The sequence below is a fragment of the Corvus kubaryi genome, unplaced genomic scaffold (genome assembly GCF_017639235.1).
Source record: "Corvus kubaryi isolate FWS band 111438036 unplaced genomic scaffold, C.kubaryi_AGA036_p1.0 37398, whole genome shotgun sequence".
NCBI classification, from domain to species: domain Eukaryota; kingdom Metazoa; phylum Chordata; class Aves; order Passeriformes; family Corvidae; genus Corvus; species Corvus kubaryi.
Window position 1 is genome coordinate 48,838,828 of NW_024581137.1, and position 26,918 is coordinate 48,865,745.

The window sequence follows — 26,918 nt, forward strand, 5'->3', positions numbered from 1 at the left end:
ATGCGGAGCGATCGCGGGCGGGCGGCGGGAGCAGCCATGGCGGGGCCCCGCTGAAGGAGGCGGCGAAGGAGGAGGAGGAGGAGGAGAGGGGAGGAGAGGAGAAACCTCCGCATTCCCTCCCTCCGCGCCCCGTCCCCCCGCGCGGACCGCCCGCCCGCCCGCCTCCCCCCTGCATGCCCGGCTGAGACCGCGGGGAGGACTCAGCCACCCGCCGCGGCCCCGCCGCCTTCCCGCGCCCCGCCAGCCGCGGACAAAGGGGGAGAGCGGGCAGCCAGAGGAGGGGAGAGCCCGTCCCCACCGCGCGAGCATGGCGGACCGCAGCCTGGAGAGCGTGTCCCTGCCGCTGGAGGTGCGGGCCCGGCTGGCCGAGCTGGAGCTGGAGCTCTCCGAAGGTAAAGGCGCGGCGGGGCGGGCGGCGGTGGGCGCGGGCGGCGCGGCAGCGGCGCGGCACCCCCGGCCCGCTCCCCCATCGCACACCCTCCGCCCTGCGGCCCTGCGGTGCCGGCCCCGGCCCGATGGCGCCCGGGGGGTTCCCTTGACGGCCCCTGCCGCTGGCGGGGAGCGCGGCGCGGGGGTTTTGTTCTACCTGCGAGCCCCCCGCGCTCCGCCGCGGCGCGGGCGGGGGCGGCAGGGGGGCTCTGGCGGCGGGGCTTGGCCGCGCACGCGGTGGTGCGGGAGCTGGAAAAATCCGTAGGGATGCCTTGGAGGGGCTCCTGCCCTACCAGGGAAACGCAGCTTCACGGAAACGTGCCGTGTACCTGCGTGGCCGCATCGAGAGACTCCCCCGGAGTCCACGCAGCGTGTGTGTGTCGGCTGCAACAAAACACCCCCTGATAAGGTCGTTTTGGACAATACCAGTGAAGTCACTCAGACGAAACGATATATATTTTTTATAATTGCGGGATTTTTTTGAAATGTATGATTGAAAGCTTGTGGTGGCTTCTTGGCGTGGTTGGTTGTGATGCTCCGCCGGTCCCCGGGCTGGGAAGGCGCGCACGCAGCCCGAGCTGTTGCCGTGGCAGGGAGGATGAGCAGGAGCCCCAGCCCGCCCTCCGCTCCTCAGCCCGGCTCCCGCTCCCCGCTTCCATGTGTGTCAGCGCCCGGGCAGGAGCGAGAGGCAGGCAGCGAGGAGTGCCTGTCAGTGTCCTCGCTGATGGGCACTGAGCGACCAGCGTCGTGGAGGCGATTTTAGTGTATCAGATGTAATCGGTGCCTCCCGGAGGAAGAGAGTGGGGAGTATTTATTTATATATACCAATGCTAGCGTTGGCTCTTTCCTGAAATGCAAATCTGCTATTAGCTGCCCCCTCTTTTTTGTTTTTTTTTTTAATAATACCCCCAAATATCAGGGTTCATTCACCACCAAGAGGCTACAGCATTTCATAGAAGGGACAAATGACCCAGCGTGTCCCAAATTAGTTATTGGAAGTGGTCGATATATTGAGCTGGCTGTCTGTCTTCTGTCTTTTTGTAACGGTTTGTAAGGGCTCCGAGCCAGAAAGTAAAATGCGCTGGAGCCAGTTTCATCAGCAGGGAGGAGCTGATGTTAACATTGTATTTTCCTTTTAACGCTTTGAGGGTGGAGAGAATGAGCTACTGAGATTGCTTGTGGCTCTCATTTCTGTGCCTCCCCCTCCCTGAGGGTGCCCTGTAAACTTGAAGTAAGATGAGTTAAATACAATATTGCCTTTCTGTGATGCACTGCCAGTCCATTGGCCCTCATCTGTGGTAGTGAGGGTGGGAAGAGCCGTTTATATATCATGGTACATGTAATGTTGTCGCTTTATGCAGAAAATGCTTCTTGGTGTGTGTCACATCATTGTCTACACACCAATGAGATACTAATTAAAACAGCTGTTAGTATATGCTTATAAAAACCCCAAATCAAACAGGCATAGACCTTCAATAAATATGCTAATGCAGTGTACCAAAGTTGTAATACAGTTTTACGGTGCAGTTTCTGTTGCTGTAAGCATAATCCAAGAAAGCTCTGAGGAAGTGGGACATGGTTTGAAATTGGGCATCTGTATCTGCACTGCTGTAAATTCCCTGCAGCTAGATCTGGAATGAGTTTAGCCCACTGACAATATCTTTCCTTATTTAACTGGTGTTACACCCGGCGGACGGGGTGGCTCATGTGTTCTGACTGTGGCAGCCTAAAGGATCAGTTGGAACTGGGAGGCAGGTAAAGAACAGGCAACATCACATTTTCTTTGTCTTCCCCCAGGCTGCTCTTGGTGTGTTCTTAGTCAAGAACATGACAGTGTTCAGTGCCTGAGAAAATGAAATAATTTACTGCTTAAAGCTCCTACCTTTAGGCAAGTTGCAACTGCTGGCCTGTTCTCAAAATTAGTCCCTACCGAGAGTGGGATCAGTAATTTGTACAGTTTTATTGTGCTGTAGAAGTCTTCTCATACTCTGGCCATGCTACTCTTGAGTTAGATGGTTTTCAAGGCAACTTTGTGTCTCTTTACACCCTGAGCGTGCAGTATCTTATGCTTGTGCTTTGCTCGAGCGTAATGAGCCGAACCACTGCCTTCATTCACTGAGATACATTTAGGCAAGTCCATAAAAGTTCACAAGATTGAGGTTTTACCACGTGTTCTGCTCATGATGTGTTAGGGTGTCTCTGCTGCCTTTGTGAAGCAGGAGACTTTTGAAGGCAATAGGCAACTGCATGCTTAAATATGTATTTGGGTCTCATCGATAACATTGGGAGCAGAGTGACTGCTGTAATTTATGCCCCTTTTAAAGTGCTTTCCCGAGTCTGACTTGCTAGGAAGATGTTTTTTCAAGTGCTGCATTTCTGAAACGTATTTGTTGTATTGAGTGTGAGTTTTTTATTTTTGCATGCTGTGGGTCTTCGAGCTGCTGCTTGCACCCAAGCCACGTGGTTCTCTGGTGCCAAATCCTGCTATGGACAGTGAAGCTTTAGGAACAGCTTCTGAAAGAGAGCTGCTGCTTTGTAGGAGAGAGAGGAGCACCAGCAGGATTATTGCGTGGTTATTCCTCGGCTGTGAGCTAAAGCTGTCTCCTTCCTAGCTCTAGGAAGTGTGATAGCGTGGGTCCTACCCACGCAGTGCATCTTGAAACTGAACATAAGATAGCTGGCGTCCCTGTGCCCAGACCTGGTTACTGTGCCACTAGCACAGCAGGCACTGTGCAGGTGTTGTAATCACAGTCCTCACTGGTAGTCATCATCACACATTTCAATTTGGCCGTGGTATTTTTCCCCCCCCGGTGTAGCCAAAATCTGAGTTCCTTGTTCAGCTGCACACTCGCACTCGGCATAGCCTCACTGGCAGCAGGGATGTGGCAGGAGAGCCTCAGGAAGTGTCTGCGGGGCAGATAGCACGTGCTTTGTAACTCATGGAGCAAAGTGCCTTTTTTTTTTTTTTTTTAAAGCAGCTGGCACTGCTTGTTTGTTGAAAGGGAGGAGGAAGGTCAAGAAGGCATTTAATGGTGTTCTGCAAAGTTTGTGACAATAGTAACCTGTTGGTTATTGTGGGCAAGCCACATGCCTTCCACCTCCCCTTTGCTGTGGTCTTAATAGGCTTTTTTTTTGGTTTAAACAATGCTATTTAAAAGGTACTATGGATGCAAACGAGAATAGCCATGTTAGATTTTATTAGTTTCTTTAGTATGGCTTGGAAGGTGAAGATCAGCCAGCTCAGAAATACTTTGCAGGTTCCTCTGTGTCTGTGTGCAGGTTGCCTGCCCCACAAGGAGCGAGTGCCAGAGGTAGCCTGACACTCTGAAGAGTGTTGAGAATGACGTTCATGGTGATGTGGTGGTGTGTAGTGTTATATATATTCAGCTTAAAGCATCAACAGCACACTTCTTGTTGGTGTTTTCACTTCATTTTGGGAAGGGGAAATTGCTGCTGTGCTTCTCAGGACATAGGGTCTCAACAGCACTTTAAATTTTATAAATATTGGAAGTTGTGGAATCATCCTTGATCCCAGATGTTCTGGAGACATTTGTTTTGATGTGTTTGAGTGAATGTGCTTGATGCTGGTATGTTACATACATGTTCTTTGACACTCTGGTAGTTTCCCTGAGCTACTAAAGCTTGCATTGAGCAGAAGTAGCCCTTCTAGGCTGATGCAATCAACATGTCACTCTGCAGTAGCCGTTCTTCAGGGCTGCTTAGGATTTTACGAGGTTTTAGTTTTCTAACGATGTATAAAATTGTACTGGGTAGAAATAGATGAATCATCCTGTTTTTTAGAATAGCTTGGGGGCTGTTAACTGAAGAACTGATTAAATAAAACCAGGAGTCCTGAAGTTTGCTGTCTTATTAAAAAAAAAAAGTAATTCTACAACCCCTCCATTCTTAAAAATACTTAAGAATTAAAAAAATGCCCCCTCCCCGTTTTCTCATTTTGCCCTCAATTTAAGGGTGTACAAGGTTAAATTACCCTTCCAATTATTTTGTGAACCAAAATTAATTGGAGAAAGATGCTCTATATTTCTTCCAGTATTTTATCCAAGTGCCAGATAACATAGCAGAAACACTTAAAGAACCACAGACACCGCATGGAAAATGTGAAAACCATCCTGTTCAGAAACTATTCTCCCTAAATTCCTTATTATACTTCCAGTCCTCCTTCTTTTTAAACATGTGAGGTATAGCGGGTTTCTTGTTTTGAAAGTCTCAACTTTTCTCCAAAGAGCACTTTCAAAAATAGTCTCTGCAGATCTTTAATAAGTGATTACTTATTCCCAAAGGCTCTGGACGTGCAGTCACCTAATTAATTTGGTCCTCTGCTTTCACTGTATTGACTGGCTCAATTATATTTGGTAATATTGCTTGGGTTGATTGAGTTACTCTCTGGCCAGGTTTATTATTTTATTAGGTATTAGTTATGTCTTTTGTTGTCTGCATGTAGTTGCTGGGTTGGGACCAGAGATGTGTAGTTAACTTCTCCAGTTATTATTTCTCCCTAACATTTGCCAGCTGAGTCTTCACTCGCAGAGAGGTTTTAAAGTGTGAAAATTTCAATAACTAGCACACCTCTGTGATTTGGGACACAAAGTCATCCTTTTAATTCACTCCTTGAGAGATAGTGCTCTGCTTAGCAAGTGAGTATCACCTGTGAAATGACAGAGTGTTAATACTTCCTGAGTCTAGGTGAGAAATGAACTAAGAAATTCAATACTCACATTTACTTCTCATTGTTTTTTGAGCTGTTAGGATGCAGCTGGCTCATGTCAGTTATTTTTTCTGACACAGAGAGGACTAATTTACGCAAAATACATAAGGCTGAAATTTTCATGTAAGTTATATGGAAGACTAGGGCTTTAAGAAAATATACTGGATATCATGTGAATTATGATGAAATCAAGAGCACTGTCAACAGAAACCTTTTTTTGTAAGATGAAGCTCCTCTCGTCAGCTATTTTGTTTCTCTGATCATGCTCAAGTTGGAGAGGGACAATAACTTGATTTTAAAAACAGATTCAATTCATTAATGAGTTAACCATTTGTATTTTAAGGCACTGGAATTTGAAGAATTCCTTTTTTAATTTAAAATATTTTTTATTTGCCTCTGTCACTGTGCTATTTGGACTTAAGGGCTTTTAGTGGGTGTCAAAAGAATTCTCAGCCACTCATTCAGTTGAAGTACATGGTAATGCCTTGTAAAACAGTCTATGCAAATCTCCAGGATGTTCCCAGAACAGCTGTCCTGAAGGCATGCTGTAAATATACCTTCACTGCCAGCTGATGTTGAGCAGCACTGATGCCCAAGGGTTACACTTAATAGATCATGCAGATGATCTTTACTGTATTACACAACTGACATACTCTAAACACTTTTCCCAGGGATGTGTGAAAGTTGCCAAGGGGGTGTCAGTTTTATAGGCAAAGCGGGGAGTAAGCAATGTGTTTCTAACGAGAACACACACTGCAAGGAGCTGCCCTTTGCAGCTCTAGGGTACGTCTGTGTGGTTGGGCTGCACAGAGCAGGGAGCAGGAGCCAGCACTGCTTCCCTTTGCCAAACCTGTGTACACCTATGGCTTCGAGTCAATGTGCTGCCTTTCCCTGGAAGGGTGTTGACCTGCCTTTGTTATCCATCAGAAGGGGAATGCAGTCATTCTCATTCCAGCAAACCAAATATCCTTTGGTATCAGAGGAATTCAGGTTTAGCACACCTCTTTCCTTTGTATTTAATTTTTCTCCAGTTAAAGCATTTGCATGCCGTATTAAAGCAGAGATAATAAACTAATTTTTGATGCAGGGTTTGGATTAGGAACAGCAAAAAGATCACTATTTCTCTGAAGGGATATCAGCAGATTCCTTTAGGTCTTCCTAGCTCAGAATGGATGTTTGTGGTATCATATAGAGAATCCTAAATGTACCATAGCTCTCCTATACTTAAAAATGCATTGACTGCACTTTAATTTTTTAAGAGGCTATTTGTATAACGCGTCAAGCAGGACATATAATTTTTTAAAAATAACTGCTTTAATTCCCCAACAACTGTCAGACAAGATGAGTCACTGCAGTGTAAGAATTCACCACAGCGCATCACAGATTTGACACAAACTCTTAATCCATGTAAAATTATGCATGTATATTCCCCTATCTTCCCAGTGGGTGAGCTTCATTTTTGCCAAACTCATGATGATCCTATTCTGCCTTCTTTCTTCCCCAGCCTCCTTTTTTTTTTCCCCTTTTCTTCTTGAGAACCTCCTTGCAGTCAGTAGCCACAGCACGGGGTCTGGATGGAGCAGTCTTTTCCTGGCTTATGAGGAGCCCTTCCTGATTGTTAACCACAGCTCCTGGTTCTCTCCTTGACTGTGGTGGTGCGGGGGCATTTCCAAAACATGATTGCTCTCTGCAGAATTCTGGTCTTTCCCTGTATTACTAGGATAAACATACACTAAAAAGTGGGAACTGGTTTTATTTAACTCCACTTGGTGCAGTGCATTGGAGAATTGCTCATTTTAGACCTGTGTAAATAAATATTTTTTTTTGGTTTTTTTTCTGCCCAGTAATCTTAGCTAGGGCTTCTAATTGCTAGCCAGTATTATTTATCACTAGGATTAAGTACAACTTCAAAACAGGTATAAAACATACTGGGGACACCATCATATTCTGCAATAAACCAGCAAATATAGGAGTAGAAATACTTAAAGCAATACAGCTTGAGACAGATGCTGGGAAGACCGTGGCCATGGCTTTAGCGGGAGCCTCTTGCCACAGAAGAGGAGGTTTCTGCCTTAAAGCCATGTGAAATCCTAGCAGGGCTCTCTGTGCATGGCTCTCGGGATGGAGGGAGGTGCTTCTTGCAGTCCCTTTTTGGAGAGCAGAGTCATTTGCTGGTTCCTGGCAGGTTGGTAGGCGTAGTCTATTTGACGCATAACCTGCAGTGCTTAGAGCGGCATCGAGTGCTGGGGTGTGGATAATTCCACATTATTTTACAACACAAGTTGATGTTGAAAAGTATATGATGTCTCAGTGGTCTCTTTTCAAGACTATTGTGTTAAGTGGTTGGATAACTAGAGAAAGGACTCTCACGAAGGATCTTGATAACTTGGAAGAGAAGGTGTTTCCTCTGACTTTTGATGGGGCTGTTTGATTTCCAAAGACTGGATCATACATATACTGTCATTTAGGATGCTTAAGGGGGTTTTTGCTTTTATGTGTATGGCTGGGTCTGCAGAATGATGGCAGTGGAGGGGACAGAGGGATTCTTCAAGTGTTGTCTGCTTATGTAAGTAAAAATGGATGTTAGGACTTGTTTGGTTCTATTTCTTTCTGGATCCAGAGTCCATATCTCCAAACTGTGACATCTGCAGTTTCTTCATTCAAATCTTGGCTTGCTCTGTATGTAGGATTAAAATATCAAAAAAAGATCTTGTAAGCCTGGTCTGGTAAGAGCTGCTCAGAAGCCAGAAAAATGTTTCTTAATGAACTCTGTGACAAATACTGAAGTGTAAGTAATGGAGCCTGATTTTTCACTGGTGGGCTGGTGGTTGAAAGTTTGCCTAGACCAGCAAAAGTTCAGAGACTTTTGGTTGGTGTAGGGACCCAAACAAACTCTTTTTCCTACTGTGTGGATGTCCATGTGTCCATAAACGGCCTGGCAAAATAGAGAGACCATAGCAACAGTCTCCTGAGAGAAAGCAGCCCTGGACTATTCCATCTGCGTGGACCCTCCAGAAGGAGTTAGGTGTTCACAGGATGGCCACAGGGCTGTTGCATCTATCACTGCCATTAATGGGAAAACGGGCCGACCTGGTCTTTGGACTTCTCGTATCACACTACAGAACCGTTCTGGAATTGTACAGAAAATTTCCTTCTGGTAATAGCGAATAATAAAACTTCACCTTTTTTCTTTTGAGGGGATATCTTTAGTTGTATTAAGTCGTATTTTTTGTTGTTATAATTGCAAGGGGAATGAGCAAAATTTAGAATTTTGTGTGTCATGCCTCTTATCCTTATTGAAAGAGATATTCAAATAATCAAGTATTTTTGGTGAATAATTGAACAATTATAATTGTCATTGTGGTGACATGCAAGCAGTTCAAATTTAGTGAAGAATCTTGAAATAAAAATTGTGTTTGAAATGCTAGATTTCTTTGACAGATGCCTGAGGATGAACAAACAACATTTACCTAGTGAAACACCACAATGTAGGAATATCCCTGCTCTTCCCTGAGTGATGATAATGGCAAACCCCCTTGCTGAATTTGCTGGAAGAGCTTAGTTTCATTTGCTATATTTTTTTAGTCTGAAAAAATAATGATTATATTCTCTAGAAAATGCTGTAGGTTTTCTGAGTGTTGTGAAATGAAGGGTTAACCTTTTTTAGGAAAAAGTGCTGTTGGGCTGTGAGTGATTTTTGCTTGTGAGAGGGAAAATAACAGGCAGTACTTTTAATTTACTCTACTTTAAATTGGCTCCATGTTGTAATAGAAAAAAGTTGATTTGTTGTGTTGAGAAACAATGGGACTATCGGCAGGTAAATTTAATCTTTTTTTTTTTTAATGATGAAAAAAAGTCTTGTGTTTTATGTTTATGAATTTTATGCTGTTAAAGTTTGACACATCCCAGTCACAAGGTTATATCCATGTCTCTTACAAACTGGCTGACTCTTACAAGCTGACTTCAGTCATCTGAGTATCCATACCACAGACTTGGGAGAATTGGACAAGCAGTTCAGAAGAGATCTGGAGGAGTGACCAAGAACAGAGGCTTGGACTCTGAGGATTAAAGCAGTCTTAATAAACACTGTTTACCAGGAGAAAAATTGGAGTTTATTTTGATTATTTGAGAAGCCTTGTGTTGGGGATGGAGGAATACTTTCTCGTACCACAAAGCATTAGCAGTCCAAAACACGAGAAGATTGAACTCCTAGGAATGGAAATTAGACAAATGGAGGTTGAAGATAAGACAGAAAATATTAATAGTGCTAGATAAACACCGAAACGCTTGCATAGAAGAGAAGACTCAACAGCTTTCTAAAAAAAAATCTACCCACAAGCAGAACTGATGGAAGGCTCCTTCCTAAGACATAATAAATGTAAGAAGTTTGTGTGTGTACATAGGTATGTAAACCACAGAAGCTACCCTTGACCAGAAATATACTGGTTTAAGTACTTTTGTAGTGGCATTTTATAAATGTTTTAGTCCAATATTATGATATATGTTTTCCTGGTAACTCCAAAAGGCACTGCAACGTCTTAGAATTTCAGGTTTAGTATGTTTTCAGTATTTTACTAGAGATGACTTGACATTTACTTGCAGGAGTAATTTGTTTTAAGTCAATATTGAACACTGTAAGGATGTGCATACATTACAGTTTGAGAGGGTATCAAAGGCAACCGCTGTGATAATACTTGCTTAAATACTGGCTACTCATATATTTGCCTGTAGCTCAGGGGACTTCTGTATAAGCAAGAAGTGGCAGAAAAATAACATTTTTAAAAGCTTCTAAAGTTTATTGTACTTTGCGTAATCATTGGTTTTTATGTAAAGGTATTGTCCATTGTAATAATTTGGATAAAAAATGAAACTACTCACTTCCTCTGAAGATTAATTCTTCTTGCATTCTGTTCCTAGGGTTGCTGTTTGATCTGATGTCTTTGCTTCTGCCTCAGTGGCTGACTGTGGTAACTTGTATTTGCTCTTCATTGCAGTGATAGGTGAAGGGTGTAGGAGCAGCAAAAGTGACTCTATGCCTTTGTGCTGGCACCTGAACGTCTGTGTTTTGTTTATTGGGAGTTTCACAAAGCTGGTATCTTTGACCTCCAGCAGTCACTTCTGGAGCAAGGTGAAACAGAGAACGTATTCCTTTGTTTGCAGTGGGAGAAGATATTTGCTGTCGCTTAGCCCTGACACTGTTCTTCCTGAGCACAATCATGCTGTGGCTGGTAGTGTCTGCTGGTGGTGCTTCTGAGGAAGATGAGGGCTCCTGGCAAGTCTGATATTTCTTCCTTGGCTTTGAAGGTCAGCCTCCTGTCTGTTTTTTGTTCTATAAAAGATGCAGTGTGGCCGAGCCAGGTGACTGGGGTCACCTTGTGAAAAGTGAGGAAGCTGTGTGTGGGATACATTGAGCCAGAAATAGCCACAGCGATGTTAAATTTCATCTTTGACTGCTGGACCTTTCAGAGACATTTGGTAACTTGTGGAAACCTAGGCTGTTAGAGCTTTCTCTCCATAGGATACCTTTCAAACAAGTATAGGAAGCTTGGACCCTTTCTCATCAGTGCCAGTTTTTCTCTCCTGGGAGGAATCCCAGCTGGTTCATATACCAACTCTTTGTACTATTCAAGAAATACTCTGGGCTCTTTTCTGTCCTGAAGATCATCCAAAAACCACAGCATCTCTGAAACATAAAGTCCTCTTCCTCTGTGATGCTATTAGTCATTCCTTGGTGCTGGTCTGGCTTTGGCTGACCTGCGAAGTGCTTTCCTGTGTATTTTGATAAGGTAATATCACCTGCAATGTTACGTCTATTGCACATCATTCAAAATGTGAAATTGCACATGTATGTTTCTTCAAATGCACATTGGCTCTTCAGTACTGTAATTAGTTACTTCTGGTAAATAACAAATATAGTTTCAGATTTGACTTTCTTTTTGAGCCATTCCAGTGCTGGATATATGCTAGAAATAATTGCATGCCTCATCTGCCAACTTGATTCTTTGTACCTTCTTAGGGCCAAAGCAAATTGAGTATTTAGGACTAGATTAGACTGAAATTGGGAAGAAGAAGCCACCTCTTCTTTAGAGTGAGCTTTCAAAGCATGAACAGCTTTGTGTTCTGAATTTTAGTGTTTTTTTACTCTGTAATAAATCTGCTCTAACTCAGACACCCAAAGAAGACACCCCTGACTTTTCCCTAGAATAAAAGGTTCGTTTTGCTAATGGGGATCTTGTAAAACGTGATAGCATCTACCAGCTACCATTTTCAAACTACCTAAATGTCTTACTTAAGTACTAGTGAAACATATTATGTATCCTTGTCCCTCAAAAATTGCTCACATAGTTGTGTTAGAGTTAAGAGAGGATAAAGCATCAAAGTGGCTGCATCCTTCTGAAATACTGTGGCACCTGTTCTTCTCCAGGCTCTTTTTGAGAATATAGTATGACTGTTGTCATGGGCTGGGTTACCCACCTCACTGGTTTCTGCATTCCACCCCTGAGCCCAGCACGGACAATATAGCAAGCACACCTCACAGAGCTGAGTTCCTAGGAGAGCACAGTAGGAGTTACAATAAAATTACAATAGGAATTACAGATGAAAGGTGATTGAAGTCTCCCCAAAATAGCAGTGTGGAAGTACTTCCAATGTACAGGCTGAAGCTTCATTTTCAGGGGCTCGAATAAGGAGGGAGTATAAGTTTTTCCAAAATAAATTCTTGTATTTATTTTTTCACTCAGAATGAAGTCCAGTTCACCTAAAAATAAATGGCAAAAGCTATGCTGGCATCAGGACTGCACTAATGGGTGTACTTCCCTTAAAGCTATGTCTGTGAATAGTCAGAAGCAGTCTGTGATATTTAAGGATCTGCGCTCGGGTGTGTGGCAGAAAGAAACAGATACTTTTTCTTCACTTTGTGTGTAGTCATTGGTGGTACTATGAGAACATTTTGCGTTTGGGACAGAGGAGTTACTTATATGGAGCAACAGGCAATGATGTACTCCCAGTGGAAAGATGGGGACCTCATTCAGGCCTGCGAAACCAGTCCATATTTAGAGAATTTGTTACCTGTTTGCTGGAAGGCACTCGTAGCATTTCTGGTCCTTTGTGAAAGGTAATACATGGTTGGTATCACCTGTTTCTGTGTGACAGAGAGAGAAAGCCAGCATATGTGCCTTTTACTTTTGCTTTTAGCTTCTTTTCACCTTTCTGTCTGTTTTTCCTCCATTGTTTACTTTCTGACTTTCTTCTCTCTAAAGGCATCTGGCTGTGGTGTGGCCTGTCAGGGTCATTCGACCATCCTGCCCCACCTTCCTTGGTCATCTCTCTTTTCACCACTACTTAAACAGTAGACTTGGTGCAGGATCACCACGTAGGTAATTCATGTGATGCCCCTTTTTGCAACTGCTTCTTTTTTTCACATGTGAAAGATTGCTCTTGAGGCATGTCAGGGCCAACATGTTGCAAACTGAAATCTTTTATTCTTAAGTTGATTTCAAACAAATTTTTGTCTTGGAGTAACAAACTTGTTAACTGCTGAAACTCACAGTCTGTAGAGACACTAACTTAGTTATGTGTTCTGTTAGTCATGCTTGATGTTTGCTTTTTTGGTTATTGATGTTTAGTTCTACTTTGTCATGTTTGCTTAGAGCTAGATTTGGATATCCTCCATGCAGTGCAAGGCATTTATGGAAAATGTGCATCTTAAATTTCTTGAAATCTGATCTGGAGCTAAGTCATGACATCTATTTTCCATCTAAAAATGCATTTCTCTTAATTATATCCCCATTCAGTGTGGGTGGGGTTTTTTCCCCTCAATTCACGTGGAACCCACACTAAGCAAAAATACAGCTAATAGAGCCTAAGATTGTAAAGAAACTACTTGCAAAGAGCTGGCAATGCTGTCTACATGATGAAAGTAATTTGAATTGTTCAGGCATAAAACATGGATTAGAAACTGTATCTTCAAATCATCTTTGCATATTTATGAGTACACCTGTTATATAAGCAGTGGAAAGTGCTGAGATTCCTCCAGCCCTCTGCCACGGTATGCAGGGTGAAGGAAAACAAGATCATTTGTCAGTTTAAGTCTTTCAAATCCAAAGTGGAGCCTTATCTGCCTAATAGCCTAATACCAGAGAAAGATACTGTTTGTGTTCAGCAGGGCTGTGTTCATGTGACTGTCAGGGGCTGAATTACTGCTCCCAGTGCTATATAAAGATTCCTGCTCCCACCCTGCCCCTCCCCAGCACTGTCATTTAGCACAATGTGCAGCATGGCTGTAATACATCCCTGACATACTGAAGCGTGTCTCCTTTCACACTTGTATGTGGAAAAGAAGAAAAAAAATAAAGGGCCTTCTTCTTGGCTTCTGTTAACTTCCTAGCTGCGGAGGGTTCAGCGCCAACTGGGGCAGAGTCATGTTACTTGCACCTATTTTCCAGCACCAGGCCTGTATTGAGGGGAAGAGTTGGGTTGTGTGATCGCTGTATCCTGCACCTCTTCTCTGCTCAGTGCAAGTGCTGTGCCCAGTTTAGCCTTTGGTGTTAATATGAGTACCCACAAAATACAGCTTCCTGGGGACCCAGACTTGGAGCAGCAGGACTGAGGGTGCTGTATGATGTGGTGTGAAGCTGGATTTTGAAAGTCCTTTTCCCTGTCACTGCTGCCTTGTTGCTGTTTGCAGGTGGGTTATGATTCCAGTGATGTCTGGATTTACAAACAAAAAACAAAAGCAAAAGAAACAAGAAAACTAGAAAAGGAAGAAAATATCATGGACTTTGTTTGTTTTTCCTTTCCCTGAGTAAGTTTCTTTTTGTAGCATTTTAAAGTTGAATCAATTCAACAGTCTGCTATAAAGTGCAACTTCAGAAGTAGCTGCACTCTGCTGAGAACAGGGCTCTGAACAGTATGCATGGAGGAAAAGATGGATGCATTGGGAAAGGGTGCATGTAGAGGAACATCTAAATCCAGTTTTTCTGCTGAATAAAATAATTTATATAACTACACTGAACATAAGGAGAATATTTTGTTACTGTGAGGCACTGTTACAGCTTGCACAGCGTGGTTGTGGACTCCCTATCCTTTGAGATGCTCAGAAGCTGTCTGGACGTGGTTCTGGGCAACATGTTCTAGGTGGCCCTGCTTGACAGGGAGAGTTGGACAAGGTGACCTCTAGAGGCTCTTTCCATCCTCAGCCATTCCATGATACGCCCTGAAATTTCCACCCTTTCACATATGTAATTGTAATTTCACATAAGTAATTGATAAGTAATTTTGTGCTTCCCAGCATGTTTCTCGTGGATCACAAGCTGTATGTGGCTCTTGGAATGGTGTACTTGGCCTCTTCTGCAGTGTGTTCATACCTGAGATCTGCTGCAACACCAGGTTTTAAAATTCTGGAATGTAATTATGCCTTGTGCACTTTAGTGATAGTCAGCAAAAATACACCACATGAGAGGTGAAGCACAATGCATTAAACAGGTATTTGGAAATTGTTTCCCTTAAAATAATGTTACTGGTTTTTGTATGCAAAACTTGATAATGGCAGTAAATTTACATCTTATGTAAATGAACTAGAATCCAAGCATGGGTAAGGGTGCTTGTGATGATTTTAATACTGTCATTATGATCATCACTCAGGTATAGGACTGTCAATTAAACAATTCCTGTTTTTTTTCGGTATGATGGAAGTATATGCTTGTTTATATCTGTGGAAAAGTATTTCCTTTGGTTCTGTCAGGAGCAGGGAAATGAGCAGGATTGAATGGCTTTGAAAATAATTTTGTTCAATTACTTATTAACACTGATTTTAGATATGAAAATACCTTGAATGTTGATGAGATCTTTTATTATTTTTATTGAAATCTGTTTCGAGAGTTGTATGCAGCTGTAATCATGCAGTTAAATACTGCATATTTTTTCAAAGTTTCACGTCAGTAATGCACTAATGAATCCCCCTGGCAGAGGTAGAAATCAGTCACCAATACTTTGGCATTGTAGAACAACCCCCAGTAAAAAGCCTTCTTCTGAAAGCGATTTGGTGGCTGTGGTCCTCAGCTGAATGTTTGGCCTCAAGCTATTAATGCTTTCCCAGCCACCAGGCTTTCTTCTCTTCTCTATAAAAAGTGAAACTGGACTGTATTTTTTGGAGTATGAAGACAGCTTTTAAATATGGAAGAACTCCCATATCCACATTGTTTCCTGACTATTCAGTGAGCAGCTGGACATAGCTTTTGTGAGAGAAAGTTATGTAGAGTATGATCCCAGTTCAGCAAGGCATTTTAGGCATGTGCTTCAGTCTCATTGATACTGCCAGTTTAACTTAAACCAAATTGTCACACATGGAGAGAGCATATTTGTCTCCTGCATGGAAAAAAGAAAATTGCTGGCATCTTCATTGCTTGCTTAAAAAAGAGAGTCAGTGTTAAATCAAGGGATCAACAGTCTTTCTTTTGGATTACTGAGGAAATGGAAAGGGATCTTCAAGCATTTTTTGTTTAAATGATGCTTCACTATATGTTTAAGGTCAGGTCATTAGATGAAGAACAAAACTGACCATACCTGTGTCTCATTTTCTGTGCTTCCTCGGTGCTTTATTGAATTTGTAACAAAAAGAGAGTAACTCCATGAGGGTGCGTGTCGGCTGAAGAATTCAATCATACAATACATGTTCTGGTGAAGGATACACTCAGCAGCTTGTCAGAAGCCACATGTCATGGAGAGGGGCCTCCTGTCTGCAGCCAAATGTGTGAAATCACCTTAGGATCACAAGGCAGGTCCTTGCCTTCAAGACAGTGAGGAAACAAGGGAATACAGTGATTACCTTTCCTCCTAAATACAAGTTGATCTAAGCAGCCATTTTCTGGAAAATGATTTGAAGCTGTTTCTCTTTACCTTTTGCTGCAAGGCAAGAATCATGAGGAAGCAAGGAAGAATTGCTCCAGCCTTGCTCCTTCTGCTTTTTCTAGTACTGCCTTAACAAAAGTGGTTCATAGCCCAATTACTGTAATCACCAGCCAAAGACAAAAATGCCTATCTCCTGCTTTCCAGGGTTGAGTTTGCAGCTCAGGGATCTGAAAAATCTGGATTCAACAGGGTAATTTCCTGAAGACTGTATTCAAGCCATTCTCTTATGAGAAAAAGAGGCAGTTGAGGGATGGGTGAGAAGATGCTTTTAATTTCATTGCAGGATTTTCAAAAACAGAGTGGCAGAGGCCAAGGGATAGGTGTCTCTTTCTTTGTCCTTTGATGTTGTATGGCAAAGGCATGAATTGTTTCTGTTTTAGGAATTTGAGAGTGTATTGCTGTGTTCAACACGTGAGATAAAAGGTTCTGTTCAGGACCATGCAATACATTTATGACTATTTTTTTATTTTCATCTTCCTTTTACCATCCATCATGATGTTTTCCTAGTGTACTTGGAATCTACTGAACCTGGTCTGAAGCCTTATGGTTTTCCCACTGAGTTAGTTTTGCTTCATTAAACTGTATGAAAATGTAGTTGATTCAAAGAGCTTGGTCCTCTTGCAATATCCAGCATTTATGGTGGTTTAGTCCTCTGTGTTTCATAAGATCTGAATAACAGAAGCTTTTGATTGTTTGTGTAGTGAAAGGAATGGCCTGCAAAGTCAAGTACACAGTTGTTTCTACCCAGTGCTACGGGGTGAGGAGGGTAAGAAGTTAGTCTGTCACTGATAGAATAATTAAAATTTAGACATAAAGATGTGGACAAGGACTATGTATTCCATTAAAGGCTAAATGTGACACATTAAGGAACTTAAGAATTTAGCTGTGGAAACATCTCTTTAGGCAATGATTTATTTTCAGTGATATTTAAGGAAGTAACTTTTGAAATGTAAAAACCTGTACACAGACGTCATTATTTTTGCAAGCAGTGTGTGCGTGTATGTAGGCATATTTAAAGATATAAAGGAATATACATTCATAGAAGAAGGGGAAGGAAAAACCTCGCACACTGACTCTTCAAATGAACAAATCTTCCCACTTAAGGGAATGTTATGGGAGGCAGCAGCTCCCTTAGGGATAGGCATGCGCAAGTTACCCCGTTCTGAGTCACGGATTTTTCCGCAGCTTTGTGGCTCAGATGTGCAAGCCCCTTCCCCACCATGCTCCCAATTCCTTAAATAGCAGCTGAGGTCAAGAAGGACAAGGGACAGATCACTGTCACTAGGAGGCCTTCTAAATCACACCAGGGTATGTGGGGTTTCTTGATGCTCAGTCAGCTGTCTGGTGCAAGAAGATAATTTTAATCCCATTATATTTATTGCTTCTCAGTAGTGTTTTGGCTTTTATACTGACTCACACCCTTTCAAAGGAGTCACCGATGCTCTTATTGTTAGACTTAGAAGATATCTTTATTACAGTTAGTTTTGTGATGTCTATTTCTATTCATTCACGTGAAATGAATTACAAGCTGCAGTTGCTGAATTTGCAACAATGTCTTTTGGCTTGGAACAATCAACCATTATGACCTTTGATACCTCAAAATACACAGTTAATAAAGTACAACTCTATTGTATATATCTTGAGGTTTTCCTTAATATGTTGTGCCTTTCCATTTGTGGTGTCTGGAGATGTGTAGGGGCTCTGGGTCTCACTGAACTGGAGCAAATTCAGACCTGTATAATTGGCTGGGAAAATAATGAGAGAGGGAAGATCAGTTTTGCAGACAGGGCCACAGACATACAAAAAGTTTTGGGTTGGAAGCAAAAGAGCTTTGAAATCCAAAGCTGGGTCAAAGACTTGCCCAGCAGCTTGAGGCAGAGGTGGATGCTGCTTCTGAGCCAGTCCTTCCTTTGTCCTTGGGCTGGTGGCTGGAGGTGCGTGCTCAGACCTCCATCAGTGGCAGAAGTAGCGCTGTGCCCTTCTCAGAGCCTCAGCAGGGCAGGCAGCAAAGCTGCAGTGGGTTCACATCTGACAGCTTAATTTGCTGATGTCCATGACCAGTTCTCCTGAAACATCTCTAGATGAGTATGTGCCCTTAAAGTTAAGTCCCCAAACAACATGTCATTAAGTGCTCCAGAATATAAATAATATATACCAGTAGCTCAAGACATTGAGCAGTGATTACCCCTGTACCCCCCCTTTTTTTTTTCCTGTGATATCTCAAGGATTCATAAGTTGAGAGCTGTTTTGTTTGAGTTTTTCTTTCAGGTCATAAGAAATTCAAATGTCTGCTGATCACACACGGACATGAAAAAGTTCTCCTGGTATTTTGTACCTGATGTCTAACGTCTTGTGGATGAACTACAGTTCTTCTTAGATGCCATTCTTTCCTGTCCTGCAGGAAAAACTGTACTTTGTTTCCAGATGGTAGTTCTCCAGTGATGATTTATCTTTAGGTTTAGAACAGGCCCTTATGTTTGGGAAACTAATACTGTATATGTGTTCTTAGAACAGTATTAGATTCAGACATGAAGTTATGTATTATTGACAAACCTGAGGTGGATGCAACATAGTGCATTGAGGTTGGACACCATTATACTTTCAGAAATGGAATTGCTACTCTGGGAGCACTGTGCTACTACTTAAAGCCAAGAGCAAGTGTTACATTTTTCTCTACAGTCTAATATAAAAAGCTGTGGGGCATTTTATTGTGGATTGTCCTGTGAAAAACTGACTGGACTGGAAATTGCCGTGTGACATTCACATAGAAGAAATTTTTATTGGAATAGTGTTATAAAGTTGTGCAACTGTGGATTATTTTGTTTGCTTATGGAAATGTGTAGGTACAAACATAGTTGTATGGGACATAGTTCTTTTATTATGGGTTTAAGTCGTATTGAAACCAATTGGAGCTGAAAGACTGAATATAAGTGGGCATATACACGATTAAGGACTCTGTTGTCCAGGGACAGATTGCCAAACTGGAACTAGAAGAAGAAAACATCCAAAAAGGGGATGTAAAAAGAAAGGATACCTGGATGATCCTAACAGAGTTCAGCTGTTGATGTAAGGGATTCTGTACGAGAAAGACTATACAGGACATCTCAGCCATTTTGGGAGACTACACTGTGTTCAGCATTTTTTGCTCCAATAGAACTGAAGTGAACACAAAACCTCCTTCTGCTGCTATTTTTAATCCCCACAATCTTTCCAGTATTGACGTGTTATTGAGTTCTTTTGCCTCAAAGACTTTCACATCTGGAATAAATTTGTTCATTTTTAAAATCATCTAGACAATACTTGATTATAATACTGTAGTATTGTACACTGCAAGAGGAGTCCTAAAGAAGGAATAAGCTTGATGGTCCTTTAATTTTTTTTCTTCTACTGGACTAAATGCTTCCACTTTTAAAGCTGGATAAATAGTATTCTGGATGTCACTATAACTTTTTAAAAATGTTCTTTTAATAGGCAGGCACTACAGTCTTGGAAACACATGTTTCTTCTTATTCCCTCCTGCCCTTTTTTTATATCTGGCACAGGCAATGAAGGAAAAACAGTAATAGTGTCCAGTGGACAATGGGAAAAATACAGTATTGGACCATTTCATCAGTGGAGCTGCAAGCATCTGTTCCTCAGCACCAAGGCTTTGTTTGCCTTCAGACAGACTGTGTTGTTCAGTGGGATTCCCTCCGGTGGCATTGCCCCAGCCTCTGCACTGTCCCCGTGCTTGTGGGTGGAGCTGAGACAGCTGAGGATGTGTCTGGTACCCAACTGCACCAGTGCTTAGTTCTGTGCATTCGTTAATATTGTGATTATTATGCTGGGCTGTGAATTGAAGGACCTGCTAGCACTCATTCGCTCCTGCCACGTTTGCTGTGGCTTTCGTGGCTGCAGTCAGAGGGAAACAGTGGCAGCTGGATCCCAGCAAGAATGAGAGCATGCCTCTGCAATTAAACTTTACCAAAAAAAGATGCAACAGGATTGGAAATGTTCGGGTTGGTGTTCCAAAATACTTGTTTGACTTTCCCACTCTGTTCCTCAGGGATTTTAAAGCCTGTCTCTAGTGTAAAAATAATTTTGAGGGTTATTTTTTTCATGTCGGGTATAATATTGAAAAAAAAAAGTTTGATTTTCAAGGTTTAATTGTGGTATTTTATCACGTGTTTTTTTCATGGCTCAGAAACATCTAGCGTTTGTAGCTTTTTAGATTTTTTCTGTTAATAAAAAAACCTCATCTGAGTCTGGAGTATGTTGAAGAGGATGAAGGATAGTTCAGACCCTGGAGGCAGCCAATGAGATGTCCACATCAGCCAACTATGAGTAATTAGTATCTGAAAATCAGGCATCAGTTTACACAAACAGCATTTGATTTCTGTCGCAGAGCTCAGGCTGGCATTATATGTGCAATATACACCTAAGCAATTCTTTAGACCATTTTCTCCACAATTTCTCATAATTAAGATTTGATATGTGAAATAAGAGTTCAATCAATCTGTTGTCTTTCCTACACAGAATTTGTGTATTTGTGTGTGTGTGTTGTAAAAGTAGCACCTGAAATCCTAAGCCCTCATTTGTCAGGACTGCCCTTGAAAATCACCCCAGGCCAGGGACGGGTCTCAGGTGCTGTGGTTGGGTGGCCCAGGCTGGCTCACATGTGGGTGTCTGAACCTTCTCTCAGCATTTGGTCATACCCAAAGTGTGTAAACAGTCTGTAATATGTGCTGCTCCCTGTGCCTGGGCATTCATTATCTGGGACAGTGATGGCTGTCGTGGGCCAAAACTGTGTCAGTGAGAGCACCAGCTGCCAAACAGAAACATGGGGCTGTGCTTGTGCTGTGCCCTGGCCCAGTTGTATTTCTTGGGTATCTCACTCACAAAGGAGAACCTTTGTTTTTGAGCAGACAACATGATAGCAGCCTCAGAACTGAAGCTCTTGGCAAAGAAATGCAAGTCAATGGAAGAATGCAAGCCAGCCTGAGTACTATCCTACAGCAGCCCCATTTGCCTTGCTTTTTTCCCAAGGGGTAACTAAATAGAGCACTCACATTTCCTAGAAATTATCTGTTTAACAGATGGATAAGACACGATAAAATAACCTTGCCTTGAGAAGTGGAGGTTTCAGGTGTTCGCATTCACATTTTTTTTTAAATGAGAAGAGGGGGTATCACACAAAGGATTACTGCAGCTTCTGCTGAGTACTGTGTGGTGTCAGTGCTGAGTTTATGAGCCTGTAGTTGGTGACCTGGCATGAAGGTGACTGCTTGGCTTCCTTATGAGGAGAGGTCATCAGAAGCAGGAAGAAGAGAATAGAACTGACAGAAAAATAGTTTCTGAATTGAAAGCATCTGGTTTTAATCAGAGATGCTAATAAATGCTTTTTCTTAGTTTTGACATTTTGGTCAAACTTTTTTTCCCTTTTTTTTTTTTTCCCCCATGAGCTGGTGTTATCACTGGATCCACCATGCAGTTTCAGAACTATTGCTTTTGATTGCATCATAGTGTTAAAACTTCTCGGTTTTAACCCAGGATATCTTCCTTAGAAGCGTCTGCAGATGACCCATTTGAATAAAATCTTGTAAATTTTAAGCAATGTAGATTGTAGAACCAAAAGCAAGTTGGATCAAGCTGTTTGTGACTTCAGTGGGTCCTTTTTTAGAATTTCACACTTGTATTGAGTGTATTTTCGAAGTCATGGGAATACGGAAAAACATTGATTAAAAAAGGCTGTCTCTTCTTGATTTTTATTTCCTGTTTCCCCCCTTGTCACATCTATGAAAATACATGAAAGAAGTCCCTTCAGGCCATATTCTTGTATACTTACCTCTCAGAGGATGAAGTTATGCTCAGGGGGAAGGAATTGACTCAGATATGTGACTTAACAATGGAAGTTTGCTATCAAGAAGGTATGAAGTCTTATTTACAGCTGTTTAAAACAGAATAATAACCAGTTATCAGTAAATGACAGTAATGACTGTCATAAAAAGGTGCAGTAATTCCATATTTAAGAGATTTTTTGTTACAGTCTTTTAATCTAAGAAGTAATAATGTTAACATTTGTGGATATGTAAAATATTTCTCTCCTCATTACAGTGATGCATTCTTCAGTCTTAGTGTGTCCCATCTTAAAAGAAGTGAGGTTGTCTGTCAATGTGCTCCAGAGTAACTGGACTCCAGCTATTGGTGTCAAGGAGAATTTGTAATACCTGAAACTACTTGGGCTAGCATTTTTATTTTTGCTGTATTTTCAGTAAGGCCAAAAAGGGAAGGGGCAAAGGCAGTTTTGGAAGTCCAGTTATGTCAGGAAATCTGTGAAAGATGGTGTTGGTATTGCCACATACCATTTCTTCTTTCCTTTGACTGTGACATGATTTAAGAAAATGCTCCATTATGAGCTTATGTTAACCTGTAAGAAGGACAGTATTTGTAATAAATAAAATAAAAGTTGTCCTAAATATGGATGCTTTTTTCTTAATCAAAACATTTTAGCAAACATAGTATTTTCTGTCTTAGCAAAATGAAAAACAAACAACAGTGGAATAGCATGCCTGATTTCTATTCTTGTCCTGAATTTATACGAATTTGCTGTATTAATCTAGCTCCATTTGCTCGTGTTGGATCTCTGTGTAGAAGACTGGTTTTTTTGGCTCTGTTGCTTCTTCTAAATGGGTGCCACTTAGTGCAACAATGTGCCTAATGGAGTCTAATTCTGTGATCTGCAGTTTTGGGGGTTTATTATTATTAATGTGTGGTTTCAGTGTTCTGGATATTTGTTTTTATGAATTGTTACAGTTTACTTTGTAAAATGATAAATAAAGTTAATAATTGACCGTGTTCTGCCAAGAATTTGTGTGTGTTTTGATTTTGGTTGAGTGACAAACTAAGCAGCCCCTGTGTATATCCCTGAATTTTCTTTTGCTGTTCCAGCCATAGATGGGTGGGGTTGCCTCTCAAGCATTTTGGTGGTACCATGCCACATCAGTGAATATCCTTGTGCCACATCTTCTTACGTGCACTGGCAAAAATTTCTTCCATGTGTACAAAAATAATTCAGCATTAAAAAATACCTTTGAAGCAGTGGCACTGTTAAGAACAGTGTGTATCCTGATAGGTGTTTCGTGTTTCGTACTAATTCGTAGCTCATTCTTTGTGGATATCATCCTGGAATGAAAATTGTTGGCCTAGCTGTGATGATGAAAATGTAAGTTAGTTAATTTGCCATAAAGACCATAGAAACAGTATGGTCAGATGACATAATCCCAAATCTCATTATTAAATCACTTACGTCTTGCAAAGGAATGTTCTTACCACATATTAATTTTCAGTGGACAGTGTTTCTTCTTGTGCTTGAAATAGTGCATTGTGTTGCAGAAAACAGTGTCACACAGTATCAGGCCAGAAATACAGATGGAAAAAAATTCTTATTAACATTCATGTTTTCTGCACTAGTTCTGGGCAGCATTATCTTCCTTTGGCTTCTCTATAAAGATCTGCTGTGACAACATTTCATATCATCCTTCCTATTTCAGCACGTCTTCAAAATAATAACAGTGTTACAGATACACCTTCTACTTTCTATGTTAGTATTTTCCCTTCCTCTATAGATTCTGTGTAGGGCATATCCTCAGTGTATATTTAGCTGTGTCCTAGCTCTGCTGACAGCCACAGGTTTAAATGTCAGTGTTCTAATTGGCGTTGTTTTGATGCAGAAAGTATCAAAGATATTCTTGAATTCCTTGGAAGAGCATTCTGCCTGCACCCCTGGCAACAGTGGAAGAATTTCAATACCTTCTGCATCTGCTCACTCATGTTGTAACTGCAAGGTTTAAAGGAATGATCCCTAAAATTTGGGATTAGTTGGCATTATTTGGTGTTTCCTCTAAGTCCTTTTTAGTCAAAGATGATTGACTTGTGGAAAGTGTGAATTTGCTTGTTTATATTAAAAAAACCCATGTTATTAAAATTTTTAACAGCACACATGCCCATTTTATCAGTTTCATCTTCAAAAACAACCTAGAAGCTTAATGTGATTTGAACATTTTTGGACATAGTGTAGGCTCTGCAAACTGAATATAAAAGGTGCCTGAGGGTTTTGGAGTCACCTGGCTGAGACCAGTCAGAATGGTCTGATCCCTCGGATGCATGACTGCACCTCTGAGCATGAACAGGGCTTTGCTGAAGGCATGAGGGTGTCCTGACATCACACCTAGGCCGTTTTTCGTGGATTTCACGTGACTGTTCTTGTGAAAACCTGCTGCTGTAGTAGCACTATTGGCTGTCCATGGAGGGCAGTTGGGTGCAGAGAGCTTGGAACACCTACACTCGTTTGCCATCTTACCTGGAGTGTTGGTAAGGTCTTTGGTAATGGTTGACTGGGGAGCCCAGGGTTTGAGATTGAATGTTTACATCAGCTACTACAACCCCCCCACTTCCCTTAAGTTATTTTTCCCTGCATCCTTTTTCCTTGGAGACAAATCATCCCATCCTCAAAGCAAAGCCAGGCTGTTTGCTCACAAGGTGTGGGGTGACCCATGTGTGACACCGCGTCTTAGCCGCAAAGAGCTGCTATTCTTGGTCTTGCACTGTGCCTTATGGAGTTGTCTGCTCCCTAAATAACCACTGCAGTTACTCGAGGTCTAGAGATGCAAAAAACCCCTTCACAGTGCAAAGGTAAACTGGCCTACATTGCCAGGAAATTGCTTACAGCGTGAAATGCTATATTTCTGTCACTCAGGCTAAAAGATTTGAGGCTTTTTATAAGGTTGCAATCAGTTTTATATGTCTTATTGATTTTAGAAGCCTTCTATGACTCTGTTGGCTTAAAAAGCTGTTTGACCTTCAGATAGTATATCTAGTTCACATTTGTGAATTTTGTTAGAAGGATTGAGAAGTATGGGGAAATTTTAATTGTATTTTTAAATTAGATCATATTTATACTTTTAATCCAGGTCTGTAGGACACAAATTAATATTGTAGACAAATGGTAACTTATTGCAAACCACTTCTAAGCAGATTGAACATCAATGTCTGTTTTCAGTCTTGCTCCAAAAGTATTATGGTCTGATGACTTGAGAAATGGAGACTAAAGTTGATCCAATATTATATCAACAGGAAGCTTAAAAAGATGCTGATTTTGTCCAGTGTGAAACAAAATCAGACATCAAATTGTCATATTCCTAGATAATACCTCTGGATATGCGAGGAAATGATGTGGTTTCTCTTTTCTTACTCTTTGTGTGATAGCTCAACGTGAAGCTTTCAAAATTTGTGCAGTGGAGACTGACCTATTTTTCTTTCATTATTCTTGTTGGGAGCATCCTTGCTTTTGGTGAGTGCAAGGCTCAGTCACAATATGGAATGATGTAAATACATCCTGTATCCCTTGAAGACAAAATTTATAGACCACATTTTCTCCAGCTGAAACTTCTGAGTGAGTCCTAGCTCAGACAAAGTCAAGGCAGAGGTTTCATCTGTTCCTTCATCTGTTCCCTTGGAGCCTGGGTTTAGTCCCAGTGGTGGGGTGGGTATCAGCAGAGGAATGGGTGTGATTCCATCCTTGCCAGGTTCACTGCTGCTGGCACAGACATTTCTCCACAGCAGCCTGGGAGCCATGCAGGGTTTTGTGTGCACTGTAATGTGTACAGCACCAGTGTTCAAATGCAAGAGCATTTGCTCGTGTTAGAATATGAGTCTTACTAAATCTCAACTGAATATTCTAGAAAAGTGAGTGTTCATTTGACAAAATGTCAATTTCTTCGACACTTGGACACTCAGAGCAAATGCTTACTTGTTTTACTATCAATTTTTAATCAACTAAAAATGTCAAAATCACAGAAGCATATCAATGTGAGAGTATCACTGAATGGATTATTATTCTAGAGATGTTATTCGTGCTGTCTTATGATACAGACGGAATTATAATGCATTTGTTTGTGAGGATGAATACATTAACAGCACTGGTATATCTCTCTCTGCTTGCTCATTCTATATTTTTACTCCAGGGTTTAGACTGCAGAGGAGACTTAAGGAAGTATTATGAACATTTTACAGATCTCAGTCTCTAAACATCAGTTGCAGTAAATGTCTGCTACTGAGCATGAAGACAAAGCCTCGAAAATCTGTTTTTCTGTTTGTTTTTTTTTTCCTTAAAATTACTAGAGCTATAAAAAACTGTCCTTTCCTGGATTGGCTGCCTGGTTGCTGGCATGGCCTTCTCTGTAAGAGAGGACTGGAACTGTGTCAGTGGGTAGCTTGTGCCTTGGCTGATAAGTAGCTTAAGAACTCCTAACGAGTGGCTATTAGTAGGCAGATTGAGTGATGTGAATAAAATCATACTGAAAGGTACCATAAAAGCACTTGAAATATGCAATAGAAGTAGTTGAGTAATATGTCTTTGATATAACTGATGATGTTATTAGTCTTAAAAAGTCCTGCTAAGATAATTTTGGAAAGTGCTAAATACATACATAGAAAAATAAAGGCAGTGCAGAACTCTGCAGTACAAGTTCCAGCTGTTCCTTTTTGTTATGACATGCTTTTCGGCCAGATGGAGATTGTGACCTTACTGTTTGTTAAGTAGTACATAGCTCCTCTTTTTTTATGTGAAGTGTGACTACTTTTTTTAATACCATGGATTTTTAGCAGTAATCATTGAAGTGGTGGTGGGCATGACGTGTGTGCATGCTGCTTAAATACGTATGGCCAATTAATTATGAGTGCAGAATCATTTGTATGGAGAAAGGAAATGTTAAGTAAAATAAAAGTAAATTTATAGTTAACATGCTATAAACTTCTGTCTGTTACACTGTCTGTGCAAGGAGGTGTGCAGCTTCTGAATAGTGTTGTAGCTTGATAG

At 41.4% G+C, this 26,918-nt stretch overlaps 1 protein-coding gene across 5 annotated transcripts in view; it reads left to right on the forward strand.

Annotated features, from left to right (window-relative positions):
- The first annotated feature begins 11 nt into the window (after nucleotides 1-11).
- DIP2C (disco interacting protein 2 homolog C) overlaps nucleotides 12-26,918 on the forward strand; it is a 311,348-nt gene continuing 284,441 nt past the window's right edge. For 2 of the 5 annotated variants that reach the window (XM_042044603.1, XM_042044604.1), the window contains exon 1: nucleotides 16-392. In XM_042044603.1, the coding sequence (XP_041900537.1) occupies nucleotides 308-392 (85 nt within the window). In that variant the 5' untranslated portion in view covers nucleotides 16-307. Of the gene's footprint in view, nucleotides 393-26,918 lie in introns of all 5 variants that reach the window. The other 3 variants (XM_042044606.1, XM_042044602.1, XM_042044605.1) reach the window with 3 other exon arrangements.